Source organism: Citrus sinensis, chromosome 6 (assembly GCF_022201045.2).
Source record: "Citrus sinensis cultivar Valencia sweet orange chromosome 6, DVS_A1.0, whole genome shotgun sequence".
Lineage (NCBI taxonomy): Eukaryota > Viridiplantae > Streptophyta > Magnoliopsida > Sapindales > Rutaceae > Citrus > Citrus sinensis.
Window position 1 is genome coordinate 5,481,369 of NC_068561.1, and position 17,213 is coordinate 5,498,581.

The 17,213-nt window shown below is 31.3% G+C and overlaps 1 protein-coding gene across 1 annotated transcript; it reads left to right on the forward strand.

The window, feature by feature from the left end:
* The first annotated feature begins 1,420 nt into the window (after positions 1 to 1,420).
* Positions 1,421 to 5,933, forward strand: LOC102624952 (uncharacterized). The gene is made up of 4 exons (XM_006491730.4): positions 1,421 to 1,824; positions 1,935 to 1,988; positions 2,424 to 2,549; positions 5,257 to 5,933. Exons 1-4 carry the CDS (start codon positions 1,462 to 1,464, stop codon positions 5,434 to 5,436), a joined length of 723 nt encoding a protein of 240 aa, XP_006491793.1. The 5' UTR covers positions 1,421 to 1,461; the 3' UTR covers positions 5,437 to 5,933.
* Positions 5,934 to 17,213: the final 11,280 nt, after the last annotated feature.

Sequence of the window (17,213 nt, forward strand, 5' to 3'; positions counted from 1 at the left end):
AACAGAATCCCATTGAGGATGAGCTTACTGCAAATGACCATCATGAATTCGCACATGATTTTAATGACTGCTCTAAAAGAGGTTTTTACTTTCTACAAGTGGCTCAAAATCTTGGTTCAGAACTTGAGGAGATGTGGTAACAAATATAAGGATGCATCCATAATTGACCACATCAGAGGTCATATGTAATACAACCTTAACTATTTCATCATTAAATACGTCCATAAGTAGTGAACATACACAATAGATTATGTTACTAGACCTCAAAGTTGTCTTCGTTAGGATTTATATGTAAAATTTCATACACTCTTACAAGAAACTGATCAAACGCACAATCTTTTCAAATAAAAAAAAAGTTGCATTATTGGCATTCACATATTCTATGCGATCATCCGTCAACATCTCCCACCAATGGTCGTAACAAAATTGAAGAACAACTAAGTCCATTAAGCTTGAAAATGATTTAAAAAACAAAAAAGCAAAATTAGACACCACAAAACAGGATAAAGTGAATATATGACATATTTTACATGGATGTCGCACATACTATGATTATGTGCAACAGTACAACAAGTGTCTGTCGCACTTAAATTGAAGCAAATTTTTTGTTCGACCATGTGGTACAATGGCGAAATCGATTTTTGATTTGATTCGTCTCGTCGCAAGTCTTAAAATGATATATTATACCCCCAAAATGAATACAGATAGCCTAAATTATGACTCTAAAAAATATCAAGAAATTTAGCGCGATAGATTGATTTAGTGTGACAAGCAGTGGGACAAGTGCCTGTTGCACATAATCAGTATTGTGTTTATGTGCGATAGGCACCTGTCGCACATAAACACAATGTTGATTTATTGCGATAGTCATCTGTCCCACTGTCTGTCACACTAAATCAGCCTACTTTATTAAATTTAGGTTTTGTTTACTTGGAATTTATATTATTTTCAATTATCTTTTTTATTTTTTATTTCTCAATTCAAATTAAGTACTTTAATAAATTACATTATTTTTATGAATGAAAAATAATGGCATTTACAATAAAACTATAATAGTTTTGAACCTAAACACTAAACTTAATACATAAAAGATTCATATTGTGTAAGAACATATACTAACCTTAAAGTTTTCTCCATTGATGATTATATTCATCTATGTAATACAAGTTTGATGGAATTTGGTGATTTGTTGAAAGTGATGAGGCTTGGTGATTTGTTGAAGTATTAGATTTTTCCTGAATTTTTAAAAGTGGCATTTTGTTCGTAAATTTATTGGAAGCGACGAGGAGTATTTGGTCAAAAAAAGCTAATATTTAGCTAGTTGTGCTACTAAAAAGTTTGGGGCTAAATTTAAAAAACTAAAACATTTTTTGTCCGTCCTCGTAAATTTTCCTCTTTTTGAGAGGTATGTGTAAAAAATAAATAAAAGCCATATTCTCGTCCAGAATTTGTCATTTCACCATGGCCACAACCCTTACATGGCAACCCTTACAATTACAACCCAAAACCACACTCCATATCGGTCGCCGTCGAGCGGCAACCGTCCGGGCCTTCCGACGAAGCGACTTCGACCGGTTCGCACGGCGGATGACCTCCGGTGAGGCCTGGAGGGACGCTTGGCGCACCGCTAATAATGGCTTCGAGCAGTTGGTCTTCGACGCCAAAAAGACAGCCGAGCGTATAGACCGTCAATACTCCGTCTCCCGTCGTCTCAACTCTGCGGCACGTACTGCCGCCGTCCGTGCACGTGAGCTGGATCGGGAGTTTGCAATTAGCGTCCGCTGGCGCTCTTTTAGGATGGATTTTTCCAGAAATTGGCCGAGGGTTTGTGCTTGGCTTTTTAATTATACTTAATTATCTTGAATCCTCTTGGTTATTTAGATTTAATTATTTATTTAGAGCTCTTATATATTTTTTAATTGCTACTTTTGCAGTACAGGAAGCAGCTTAATGATTTTTTAAACACTCCACTAGGAAGAAGTTTTGCTGTGAGTATTACTCAACTATTTTACTTTTAATGGATGCTTCTAAAATGAATTCTTTTCTTAAGATCCTTATTAACATATTTTTCTAGGAAATATTTTATTCTTACGACTTCAAATAGCATTTGCTATAAGCTTGAGTTTCTGCATTTCGGAAATGATGGCTTCTCAACATGGAATTAGATAATATTTGACATCAATTTCTTATATTGGATCCTGCCGTTGCACTAATTAAATGGTTAGCCATATTGAAATGGGCTTGTATTCACTTGAATAGGAGTGCTAGCATTTACTGTTGCATAAATGTAAGCTTTTTTTTTTTATTATTATTTCTCTAGTGATAGCATTATCACATTGTGTCTTCTGATCCCTGCATGTTATCTTTCTTTATAAAGTTTGTTCTTAGCTCACTTTTAATTATGTTACTTGATCTGTTGGTAGACAATTTTCTTCCTCTGGTTTGCATTATCTGGATGGCTGTTTCGCATCTTGATATTAGCTACATGGGTTCTGCCAATTGCCGCACCTCTTCTCATTGGGACAGTGGCCAATAATTTTGTCATTAAGGTATAACCTGTTACCATAATCTTTTGCTTAGAAGTATATTGGTCTGTTCTTAGATTTAATGTTACCTTATTCAATGTGCTCTAGATGGCTTTTTCTGTCCTGACTGTTGGCATTTATTGTCTAATTGGCATGGACGTACTTTTGAATGAATGGTAGGATATACTAACTGTAATTACACAATTCCTTTAACTTTTGTGCTTGTCTTTTATGATCTTTCAGTTGGTGTAGTGTAGGACAATGAAATAGGTAGAAGTAAAATATTTGAATTTCTTGGTGCCTTGGTACGTTTGCTTTCATTTTGTCAATGACATGCATCTTTTGGATCACCCAACTCTCCATTGATGAGTTAACCAATGTTGTTAAATGTTAGGTTGATTCTTTTACTTCATCTAGGAATTCAAAGTATATTTTTGTTTTCAGTGTTATTAATTACATTTGGTATATCAACAATTTAACATGAAAAGGATGCTGAATAGTAACTTCGTTGTTTCTTTTGGGAATTTATTTCTTAGTCATCTTGATTGTTTTCTTTCTTCTTCATTCTCAATGATTATTCTGGGTTACATTTGTGGGATAATTTTTCTTCCCATTACTATACATAACTATTTACAGTTTGAAAGTAGATGAAGTGGTTATTCAGTTTGATTTTCTCAATGCTATTTTGTAGACTTTTGTTCTCCTTTGAAAATAAACTTTTATGTCTCCTTTTGCTTCCTTGTAACCACAAATATGGCTTATGCATCATATATGAATTTGAAAATCCGATGCTAGCCTAAAAATGATGTCATTTAGCATGTGATTTGTTGTTTTTGGATGAAAATGTTAAGAGGACTCTGTTATGGGATGAGAGTTTTGAATGGAGTTGGCGAAGACTCTTCATTGAGGAGTGCAAGGTTCCTTAAGGAAAAGACAAATTTTTTAAGTTATATTAAAGTAGAATCAAATGTCTTGTTGGATTAGTTGCAGAAGTTAGTCGAGGTTTACATGCCAGCTTTCAATCAAATTAAACTTCAGAAACCTTGTTTCTTTAATTCTCTTTATGTTTCTTTTCCATTTCATCGTTATGTTGTACCTGCTTGCTCTGTGACTCTAGCTCCCAATGTTGCTCTTGCACCATGAACTAGAATCAAAGATACCACCACACAAAGCAGTAAAGGATCACAAGTACTTTCTGACATTTCCTTGTCCAAATAAAGGACTATATAGCCTATTTATGGCCCCCAACCTTTGGTCACTTCATTATATATTACTTAATATCAGGAATACATGAACAGATTCATATGGGGTTTAGTGCGATTAAGTAATTATGATTTTCTTTTTTTTAAAAAAAAATTTCTTCCCCATAAATTGCAAAATACAACTCAATTTTGGGTCAGATATATTCAATGCCTATAGGCTTGTCCAATTGTTTACCCAATTTACCTAAAGGCTATTGCCCAGATCAGTTCTAGGCCACCACTCCAATTGCTAGCTAAATAAAAGAGTCTGTCATAAAAAATTAGGTTACTGTGAAGTAGCATTTCAGTAATACATTTGCATAGCCAACTTCATTATATCGTGCAGTTACTCATGTCAGTGTAACAGAATAGGCCAAATTGTCTTCACTTTGATCATTGCTTACTGTAATCTTGGGATCTCCACTGCTCAGCCTAGCGTAACTCATCACAATTTATGATATACTGGGAAAGTGGTGGAATTCACAGGAAGCCATTATATTTTAAAAAATTACAGTTGATTTCTCAAATTTACATTTCAAGATTTACTCAATGTTGCTGGTAAATATCTTTCTTTCTCAAATATAGAAGAGCTCCTTGAGAAATTTCCATGATTATCCATTTATCCTAATCGTTCCAGAAGATATTTTTCTTTACTTTAGTCTTGCTTATGGTGGATCATGATGGTTTTTTCTCTTTTCTTTTTTTGTTGGGGGGGGGGTGGGGGGGGGGGGGCGCTATCTTTCAATCTTATAGGCTTTCGTAATGTTATAAACTTCAATTTTTGTAATTTTTATTCCCATAACACATAGGTAAGTACTGGGAACAAGGCCGTTTGCACCTGATTTATTCTGATTAATGGTAGCAAATACATTTGTCTCATGATGGTTGGCCTTTTTCCAGTTACATATTTATGCCTTTTAGGATCATTGTTTTTCTTGAATTTTGGATTGAACTACGGAACTGGCAGTATCAATAAAATATACTATCCTTATATCTAATACGCTTTTATCTGCTTTGTACATGAAGTGATTATCTTTCTGATTAAATGATTCTCATATAGTTATTGGAGTGTCCAATTACATGTAGAATGCCTTAATTCTCAAAATGCTAGCAACTGCATATGTTCGCACATGAATTTTTTCACACTGATTTTTACTAGTAAATGTTTTTTTGTTCCTTACATATATTTGCTATTATTGATATAACCTCTTCACCACCCTGCTCTGCTCTATCAGTGGAGCCATGATGGCTTCACCACCCTGCTCTTATCAGTGGAGCCATGGTGGCTTCACCACCAGTCATCTATTGTATGGTCTGATGTGAGCATGAATAATTGGCTAGAAGTATAATTTGGTTCGTAGCTGTGCCCAGCTTGTAGTCGTAAGATGCTAAAATAATTGCATTGTCTATCAACATTTATTTTAGAACTGATCATGAACAAAATACTTAAATCACAGTGTTCATTTGTTCTCTTCGATGGAATTGTGTAGGGTGCTTGTCCGGCTTGTAAGAGGGAGTTTATTGGTTCCAAGGGCCAGATTATTCGTTGTGGAGGCTGTGGAAACATTGTGTGGCAACCAGAAGGGGACTTCTTTTCAAGAAATGGTCGGGGCAAGAAATCTACAAAGTCTGATGATGACATTATTGATGTTGACTTTGAGGAGAAATGAAAAGATACTAAATATACGCAAGTGACTGTCAGTCTGACCAAACTCAACGTAGCAAATGAAAAAGAAAAGAGGATAAAGAAAAGAGGATTAATGCTTTGGATCATTACACATGAAATGGACTAATGGAACCTCCTCACATCTTACTATTTTCAATTTCATCTCGTTTTTTGGTAAGTACTTGTAGGGAGTGGCTTTTAGGAATTTCTTCAGAGTTCACCATAATAAATTATATAATATGTTTCATACTTTATGGAACATTTGAGAAACAAATAGTCAGTCAGAGCCTTTGTTCATAACTAAGCTTTTCTATTGGTCAATAGTCCTTAATGAATTAATGGTGAGCGACACAATTGGGTTGAGGAATTTTATTGCTGTTTGATTGCTGCCAAATTAGGGATATGTTTGTATACTTACTGAATTTTTCATTTTTATTGCTGTACCTTTTTCTTTTTCTTAAATAAAAGGAAATGAGAGTGTCTCATGTACATTTTAGTTTAGTCAATTTGCCAGAAGATAGGAAATTTCAGTGTTGGTAACTCTTAACGATATACTTGATATAGGATTAAATTGTTAATTCAATTACATTTGCCAATACTAAAAGTTTTGTAACATAATAAGGACAAAAATATTTAATTTAATAATATAAATAACAGATAATACGTCATTGCTAATTTATCATAACATATTATTTCACTTACAAAAAGGATGGATATGGTTGAAAGTGGAGTAAGCCCCTAAAAAATAGGATATAGTAGTGGAAGTAGATGTTGGATTCTGACAAGTAATTCGAAACATTATTAAATTAAGTTAATTAAATATTATATTTGAATTTTTATTTTATTTAATAATATTATAATTCACTTTATTTACTATACCTCAATTGAACTACGGAGAGCAAGTATCGGCGAACTTCTTAGCCTCCTGGGCCGTCACCTCTCATTCTGACTTTTATGGAAACGCTGTTGGAGAAAAATTTTAGAATATATCAGCGATTTCATGCTAGTTATATAATAAATAAATGATCTTATATTAAATATTTATTTATTTAAAAAAATTAATATGTAAGTGGTAGTTATATTAAGCTGGACAATTATTCATTGACTACATATTTTTTTTTTTCAAAAATACACAATTTTTTTCTCGCAGAATTTCACTGAAAGTTTAGATTGTCTTGCATCCATCTACTTCTGTCTTAATGTATTTATAATATAGTTGACGTCATAGGGGTAAAATTATCATTTGACCTGAATAACAATAAAACAATGTTATTTAAACAAAATTAAAAAGAAAGAAAAAAGTCACTTCTTCTCTTTACCTTGCTAAAATAAGCTCAACGATAGCCCTGACTCAATGGCGACACACTATCAAAATTAAAATTAAATTTTATTCAGTTTATAATTAAATAAAAGAGAGTGTTGGATTGATCGACCAAAATGTCAACACATAAGAAAATCACGCTAAAGAGCTTAGATGGAAAGGCATTCAAGGTCGATGAAGTGGTGGCATTAGAATCGCAGACGATCGAGCACATGATTGGGGACGATTGTGTCAAAAACAAAATCCCTTTGCCCAATGTTACCAGTAAGATCCTCTCCAAAGTCATCAATCTCCTAACAGTTTCATCAACTTCTAAACCATTTGCTAACATGTTTGCTAAATCTAACCTTCATTTGCTACCAATCATAAAAGCTACAAGCATGCTCGGTTTTTAACCAATGAGCCTGATTTGTTTACTTTGAGAATTTTGATCGCAAGAGAAGTTTATCCTCCTTACCATGTCATTGAAAAATTCAGCTGTTGTCAGTTGATTACTAAAAAAATAATGTCAGTACTAATCCAAAATTATGACTTACTATATTTAAGAATGCAACTTGAAGGTGTTTTTCAAAATTCAAAGAAGTGATTGCTTTATTAGTGTAATATCAACCATCTTAACATCTCTACCTCCTAAAGGCTTTCCAGTTGTATAATCAATTATATAATTAGTGGTAGTCCATTGAAATCATGGCTTGAGAGATATTCAGCACAAAATTTAAGTGCTTCCTTTGCAATATAGCATTGTGCAATACAACCCGTGGGCAAATAATGGTTACAAACATCACCCTTTAGTATTTTATTGTTTTTCTCAAATGGATACATCCAATGAAAGTGAACCAGTCTACATAATTGTACTTGATCAATAAAATGTACCGTTAAATGAAACATTATACAAAAAAAAAAAGAGGTATGAAATATTGCTCAAACAAGCACACAATGAAAAAATGATAATTTGCCAATTTGTCAAGAGATTTTGTGTCTAACACCATACTATATAGTGAATTAAAGTGAAAGTACATCCTGGTAATAGCTTTTCTAACATTTTTGGGTAAACAATCATAGATGGCTAATGGTAATAGCTGTTGCATCAAAATGTGACAGTTGTGAGACTTAAGACTTTAAAGCTGACAATCATTAATAGAAACAAGATTCTTAAAATTTGAAGAATAACCTTTCGAAAATTTAGTTTCTAACAAGGTTTGATAGAACTTCATTGTCACTTCTCTATTCAAGGTGTAAAGTGCGGCAGGTATGATACCTTTATCATTTTCACTAGGAACTAATTTCTCCCTAATTTTCATTTCTATAAGGTCTTTACTAGCCTTTATCCCATCCTTTGTCTTTCTAGGTTTATGAAATAGTGTGCCATAGATGTTGTCACACACATTTTTTTCAATATGCATCATATATAACAAATGGTGAACTAACAAATGTTGCCAATATTTCAAAAAAGGAATTAATTTTCTTTTGAACAGTTTGCTACTATAATCATCACATTTTCGCTTGCTGCCTTTGTGCTTCCTATTTTTATAGTTAATACCATCCACTAATTTCATTATGTCTTCACCAGTCAAAGTTTTAGGAGATTCTTTCTTATTTGTCTCATTATATAAAAACAAATCCCTTTTCAAGTGATCTAAATGAGTGGTTACATGGTAAAAATTGACAATGCCCTAAATATATGCATTTTCTACTATATTTAAGTCATATTGACTGCTTGTTGGGGTGTTCAGAATCCAATTCGATCTACTTAATCTATCTAATCTGTAGAAATTCGATCCGTAAAAAATCTAATTCGTGGATTGGATTGGATTGAAAATTTAAAAATCCACAATCAGTGGATTTGATATAGATTTACTTCTGTAAATCCATAAAAATTTGCGAATTCACAAAAAAAATATTTATTTAATAAAAAAATTAAACCTGTAAATATGGCATTATACTTACTAATAAATAAATAAGTTAAAATATAGTTACATTAACACCATATTATGTCTTATTCGATAATAATATAAAATAAAAATAATTAAATAAAAAATATAGCTTTCTACGCAGTTAATTCATGTACTGTCTTATTAGTTAAAGTTTTTTGCTGATTTTGTCTTGAGAAGGCTACTTGTTTGCATTAGTGTACAAAGTGTTCTTAGTCAATTCGTCTTTCATGAAAGTGTTCCAAAGAATGTTGAAGTTTAGGATATTAGACTATCAAGTTTTGTAAATGAATTATGAAGTAATATGTATATGCCTGTGGCTGTGGATTTGGATTTGGACAAACCATTTGGTCCTTATTGATCTTTTCCATTTTTTGGACATAATTTTGACCAAATATTTTCACCAACATTACGGGCATATGATATCTTATAGTCATATTTTTATTGCAATATTAGAAAAAAAATGCTTATCCTATGAATATTACAACCTTTTTTAAAAGTTTCATCTATTTAATACTTGGGAATCATAAGCAGATTTTATAGCTGAGGGAAAAATGAAGACACTGAAGGCAAAGGAAATTAGTTTAACAATGCAACTATCACTTTGGTGCAATGAACTGAGAAAAAATAGTCAAATGGGTCTATAGTTTTATGGTGTATTTACTACCAGTTGGGGAATCGAAATTCAAAATCGAAATAATCGAAATACAACCTTTTTTAAAAGTTTCATCTATTTAATACTTGGGAATCATAAGCAGATTTTATAGCTGAAGGAAAATTGAAGACACTGAAGGCAAAGGAAATCAGTTTAGCAATGTAGCTATCACTTCGGTGTAATGAATTGAGAAAAAATAGTCAGATTGTTCTATCGTTTTATGGTTATTTACTTCCAATTGAGGAATCGAAATTCAAAATCGAAATAATTGATGATATTTACTTATTAAAATAAAAGTGCGAATGTGAATGAAACATATGAGATCCACCTATTTTTGGAATTAAGTAATGTGATTTTGATTCTCATTGGGATTGGAAATCAAGTTCCTATTTTAGTAATTGTTGTTAATCTTATAAAAAAAATTGTTGTTATAACAACAACAACAACAACAACAACGATAATAATAATCACAATTGTTATAGTAAAAAATAACAATGACCAATTATAGTGATTTTAACAACTTGTAACAATCCAATTCGATTCCAAAATCTTGTAAAAACATCGATTGCAACACAACTCATTTCGATTTTGATTCTTACAGCTAAACTAAACAATTTATTCTAATTCTTATTTCTCATTCCCATTTCAACTTATTCTGATTATCGATTGGTAAATGCACCATTGAGAACATAGCCATGAATCTTAGATAAAATAATTTTAAAAAATAACTAGAGAAAAAATTGACCACGTCATAAGATGTTAGGTAGTGGTTGGAAATTTCTTTTGTTAGTCCCATTCAACAAGATTGTTATATTATACTGTAATATATTATTTTAATACGAGTGTATTGTGTTATGTTCTATTGCATTAGTATTGTATTATAATAATACTGTACAATGTTTGGTACTGTACTGTATTATATTAGTTTCTTGGGTGATAATTTAAATTATATATTTAGAAAATAATATTTATTAGTACTTAGAAAAATATTAAATATTAAAATCTTTGCATCAATTTTTATTAATAAATGAAAAAAAAAATAATTCTTCACTAAACATATGTAAAAATAATACATTTTAAAAAATTTCGATAGCATAACATTTATCTTTTCAACAATCCCAAATATATAACCTGTGAAATAAAGATTGAAGCAAATAATTCAATCAAATATCCTCTAAAAACTACCACGGCATAAATAAATAGTTAAAATATACAAGATTCTTTCAAAGTTTGTACATACTACAATAAAGTGACAAAATAATAAAGTAAAACAATAGTTGTAACAAAATCACCAACAAAATGGTTTGTGTTAAGTAATCTAAATACACACATCCACAAGCCAAAATACTAATGCAAAATATCATTGTCAGTTATAACTCTTTAATCAAACTCCACCTCTCTTCTCATGCCCACGCAAATGCATCCTAACATTTACCAACTTACGGTCACAATCATTTCATAATTTCTTGAAATACTTTATATGTGAAGGTTTCTCTACCAATAAATTTAAAGGCAATAAACTCATCATCCACAAAAAGTCCCATTGAAGCAAGCTTTTGCCAATGTAATCATGATCTTTGCTTCTTCCAAACATATTCTAAGACATGTCAGCATTGGCTTGGTGAAATGATGAAATCAAATTTGTCTATACCATATGTTTATCTAATTTAGACTTTTCCTAAATGACGATTGTGAATGTGATTGAATAGTATATTGAGAATTTGAAGGCAATGTAGCAGATATCAGAGAATTTTCATCATCAATCTCATTGTCATCATCATGAATTTCTTCTTCAAGTATTGCATTAGCATACCAATTAGAGTTTTTGTTGATCTTCTAGTTTGTACGATCCTTCTTAAATATATTTGCTAGCCTTTCTTAATATGAAAATGACTTATCCCTGCAATTGTTTGCATCTTTATTGGATTACAATAATAAAACAAGATAGTTAAATAAATTTTATTATATTCATAATAAACAAATTAAGGACTATGTTTATAAATCACGACATAAAAAGAAAATCATTTTCTTATAGTTAGATAAATTCTATGTTTATAAATCATTTTCTTTATTTTAAGTTCAAAATACTAACCTCCACAAATGATTTCCATACTTCTTCACTATTAACCACCACATGTTTTCTCATATCATTTTATCCAAAACTGCTAGTGTTCAATATATCAAATATCACCCCATAACTTTTCTTTCATATCTTTATTTTAAAGTATATATATGGGTACGCCTTCAAATCGCTCATTGGTGATAGTTTTTCTAATTCATTTTCAATATACTTGTAACTTCCAGATTTTAAGTTATCATTATTAGCTCAACCACCTATTGCAATTACTGCATCTAAAATGTTCAATATTGCTTTTTATTCATCTTCTATCTATCCTCTTCTTGAGCCTATCTTATTTCTAGCAATATGGCTTAAACCTCCATTCTTCATTCTTACAAAATGGATATTGTAAAATTTATTGAAACAAGTAACTAAAATATAACACCAAGTTAAATTCACATTACAAACCCTCGATAAATTTCTAATAACATCAAATATAAATAAAAGTTTACACTTTTAGAAACTTTCCTAATGATATCTACATATTAACAAAAGTAAACCCCAAATGCTTTCCTAATGACACGCAACTATAAATTAACAAAAGTATAGTTTGTGTTACTTTCCTAATAACATCTACATTTTAACAAAAGTATAGCCATAGATGAGTCCTAATTTACAAGCCAATTATTATACATAGCAGCAGCTAATTCAAGCCTAATTGGATCCACTGACACTTCTCTCCTAATCAGATTATGCACTAGACAGCATGCAGTAATAACACGACAATAGGTTTTAATCGGATAAAATGAAGGACTTCAAAGAATGGCTTATTGCATTTTGAGCAATCCAAAACATTGCTCAATTATATTTCTTGGTGATGAATGTTTCATGTTAAAGAATTCTTCTTTATTGCAAGAAGCACACCTATCTCTCTATTATGATAAATGATATCCCATTCCCTTATAGTATGTAAAAAATCCCTCAACATTTGTATATCCAGCATTTATAAGATAGTAATGACTTATTTATTTAACATAAGCATTAGTATAATTTTGTTTTTAAATATGTATTTTGGTTAAATTAATTTTTTGGAATGAGTAATACTCGTAGGAACTTCTAAACCAGTCAGTTTATTTAATACGCGAAGTATTCTTGATTCATAGGTAAAATTTTCTCTTCTGGGCATCACGAAGATGTTCATGTCTTATAAACATACCCCCAAAACACTAGTAGCAATCTTACCCTTTCTTGTTCGATCTTGGTTTTATCATTTTCTAGCACACAAACTCTAATGTAAGTTCCATCCAATGCCCTCAAGAAATTCTACATACATAAAACAAATGAAAATTTAATTAGCATTAAATTATCCATAACTATAATCAAATATAAGTAATTGATAATGTACTTTAAACCACTTTTATAGCTCATCAGTGTAATTTTCTAGTATCAATTCTGGTGCCCTTAGTAGATCATCATGTAGTTGTAAAACTCCATTTAACACTAAGTTAAGATATCTATTAGCAGTCTCACCAGATCTAAAAAGCCTACTACCAATTGTGTGATTCTTAGCATGATGAGACAAAGTGTATAGAAACAAACAAACTTACTCTTTAACAGTCAATGAAGCATTAGCCTTTAGCCTCTCAATCAATCGAAGTAGCTCACATAGTAGGTCAAATGTCCTTCTATCCATTCTTAGTTGATTTGCACATTGCATGTCACTATTTTCTGTTGTTGAGTGTTAGAAAGTGTATATTTATAAAGGAGAAAATCGTTATTTTACATTTCAAGTCTTACTAACATCCTTACTTTCATGTATTTAAGCTTCTTGTGATTTAATTATGTGTGTTTTATTTTAATTAAGTATTTTATGTATTTTAGTGGCATCATGGTCATTTCACAATGAATGAGAGATCAAACAGCAAAACAGACATCAGTTTTGAACTTAGGATAGTTGAAAACCTTAAGAGGAGCATAAAAGGAAAAATGGCATTGTTCACATATACGGTACTATACGTGTTACTGTTCACGACACTGTTCACATATACGGAACGATGACGTGGCATTGACCGATGATGTGACATTGACTGATGAGGTGTCACGATTCTATTGGACAAAATTCTTATGCACTGTTGATTGGTGACGTGGCAGCATGTTAGTGGACCAAAAATCGTGCGTACGGTACATGCATATACACGTGAATATTTACAACCAAACCGCGTCACTGTTCAAACTGCGTCACTATTCAAACCGCGTGGTCAAATCGTGTACTGTTTAAACCACGTACTGTTGACTGATAACGTGGCACAATCCTGAGCGTCTAAAATGTTTTTAATTCGATGGCTATGATTTACTCAGTGTATCTATAAAAAAAAGGGCTCTCCCCTCCTAATTTGGCATCTTTGAATTCATTTTTGAGTTCAATTTTTTGTAATTCCTTCTCCATCTTGTATTTTGTACGTACTTTAATAAATTCTCATTTTACCCCTAATTCAATTATGAGTAGCTAATTTTCTTTCAAGCTTGGGTTAAAGGTGAAGTCTCAACATGTGTCATGGGCTTTATTTGGTAAATTTATTTTCTCTTCCCCTCTAATTATTGTGGATGTTTTGACTTTTCGTTGACGAATAGTAATAATCTTGTCTAGATACCATCCTGGTTTCATCAGCTCCCTAGTACAAGGTTATTATTATTCGGCACGATAAGCCCTTAGCACCATATTGATTAGAGTGTGCTTCATGAGGTGTGGATACCCCCCTCATGATTTAATTGACATTAATAAAGAATATTTAGCCCATGGAGCATGTTGATGCAGATCCAGATACCCAAGCGCTTCAATTATAATAGTTTTCACTTTAATTTAATTCCGCCATTCCCATTTAAATTTTAGAATACTCCAAATCATTTTCACCACAAAACTATCCACCCATTTAGAAAATTAATTCTACACACAATTAAAATCCACCTCCTCGTGAGATCGACACTCGTCACCATTAATCTATTCTATAATAAATTCGTGCGCTTGCAAGTTCAATAAAATTTGCACAACAAGTTTTTGACGCCGTTTTCGGGGAGGTAATTTATTTGAATTTGTAGAATTAATTTTTGTAAATAATTTCTTTTAGTTATTTTCTTGTAATTTTTTTTCTTATTTAAAAAAAAGATAAAAAAAAAGTGAATCTACATTTAGAGGTAAGAATTTCTTTTTTCCGTTCTTTAAAATTCTGTAATTTAATTTTTAAGTTATTTTTCTTTGTAATTTTTCGTTTATCTTATTAATTTATTTTAATTTTAGTTAATTTATTTCACATATTTTTTCTTAGTGTGTTTTTAATATAGATTTTTCCTAAATTTTCTTATACACACATGATTCATCAATGTTCTGAATGAATCTAAACGATTTAATCGCTCGATAAAATCTGATGTTCCATGACCATGATACTTACTTTTATCCATAATGGATCTCTGCAACTTACATACCATGTGTTCTTGGCCTTTTTGTATGAATCCATCTGGTTACTGCATATAGATGTCATCTTCAAGATGCCGATTAAAGAAAGGCAGTCTTGACATCCATTTGCCAAATTTCATAATCTAATACTGCAGCAATGGAGAGCATAATCCTGATGGATTTAAGTATAGCAACCGAAGAAAAAGGTTTCATCATAATCGATTCCCTCTTTTTGATTAAACCTTTTGTCTACCAATCTTGCTTTAAATGTTCCACCCTTCCGTCTACTCCTCTTTTTCTCTTGTAGATCCACTTGCACCCTATAGATTTTGCCCTATTTGGTTCCTTTACAAGTTCCCAAACTTTATTGGAATAGATAGATTCCATTTCTTGATTCATGACTTTTTTCCAAAATTCAACATCTCTGTCTATTAGAGCTTTGTTGTAGCTAGTGAGATCTTGTATATGTTCATATGAGATAGCCCTATAGGTTTCTCCTAATAACATGTATCTCGCAGGTAACCTAGTTACCCTCCCACTACGACGAGGTTCTAAAAGTGATGGTTGTTCAGGGATAATCTTGTGTTGATCAGCTGGTTGTTGCTGTTCTTCATGTTCTATAACAGGTGTTGAAAGCTGAGTATAAACCTGATCTCTTTTTTATTTCTCCAGTTTTACCTTACTTTTAGGTTATAAGTCATTTATATAGTTTTCCTCAAAGAAAGTAAAGAATATGTCTATAAATACATTCCTATCTTGAGGATTATAACATGCAAGTTTTTGAACACGAATCCATCTTCTCCACTTTTAATTCTACTACAAACACTAGTAAACTCCAAATACGAATGTGTCTCAACTATGTTTGTAACTTTTTCATAATTTCTTGAAGTAGTAGACACCAAGGTAGATGAAACTAAGTTCAATAAACTTTGGAGTTTTAATACTAGTATCTGGAATCAAAAAGGTAAATGATAAACCACTTTGCATATATCTTCCCTTATCCAAAAGAATCTTGTTTCTCATTTAATTACACTATTGTAGCTTGAATTCTCCAGAGAGATATTCTTTGTTTCGATCATATCGAAGTTCTTTTATGTTCTTGTCTAATTGCTTCTGTCTTATCTATGTACCCTTTTGAATTTCAAAAGTAATGGAATCATGACGCATTTAGACAAACATAAATGAAATGAATATTCATCAACAAGATTGATAAAATACTCATAACATTGTAAGCGCTAAATCATCCAATACAATGTTATGCTTTTAACTCAAAAAGAGCATCCTCGTCATATTACTTTTCTAAATAAGATTTATAGAGTTACAATGATCAATCTTAATAGGCCAACAAGCCTATCATTAATTATTTTCTTAAAATCTTATTATAGTTTATATGATTTAAGCATAAATATCAGAGGTGATATTGGTTAGAAAAAACATTTCTTTTCTTAAATAAATACATATACTATTTATCATTATATCTTGCTTTGAATAGATCAATGGACTTATATGATATAAATTGTCTTTATAAATAACCAAAATAAGTAATAAACAGAGGATCCAAAAATAACAGTGTACTCCTATTTATTAAAACAAGCCACCAAAATTAAATTCCTCTAATATTTGGAATAATAAAGACAAATATCAAACTAAAGTGTCGTAAAATTGATCTAGCCTTTCAACTAATATAGACTAGCATGTCCTCAACTGTTGTTTGAAGCTTTATTCACTTAATCTCTTGATTTCCTGAAAACCAAATAAATGAATTACAAATAAGATTAGTTATCTTAGAATTCACTATTGCATGAATCAATAGAAATCTGAACTAATTAGCAAGCTTAAAGATTTCTTATACCTGATTTTAATAATTTTAGGACAATCTTTCTTCCAGTGATCATTCTGTCCACATTTGTAACACTTGCCTTTTAGTTTGCCACCTATTTTCGTGGACAGTTTGCTCTTCCCAACTTTTTCTTGTTTATTCCTGTCTTTCGATTCCTGTCTTTCAACTTAAGCCCTGAAGATAATCCTTTTTTCAGGAAGTTTTCTACTATGATAAAATTCTTCTATAGCATGTAGTTCGTGCATTAATTCAATTAAGGTCATATCTTTATTGTTTAACATATAGCCGGCCTTAAACTCTTTGAATGTATCAAACAAATATTCAATCACCATGTTAATCTTTGTTTTATCATCGATTTGAACACCATGAATCTCTACTTTATTCAAATAGTCCATCATTTTGAGGATATGATCATGAACTCTTGTGCCCTCTTCCATCTTAGTATTCGTAATACGTTTTAACACTGCTTCTCTGGCAAAATGAGTATTCTATCCAAACATCTGATGAAGACTAGCCATTATTTC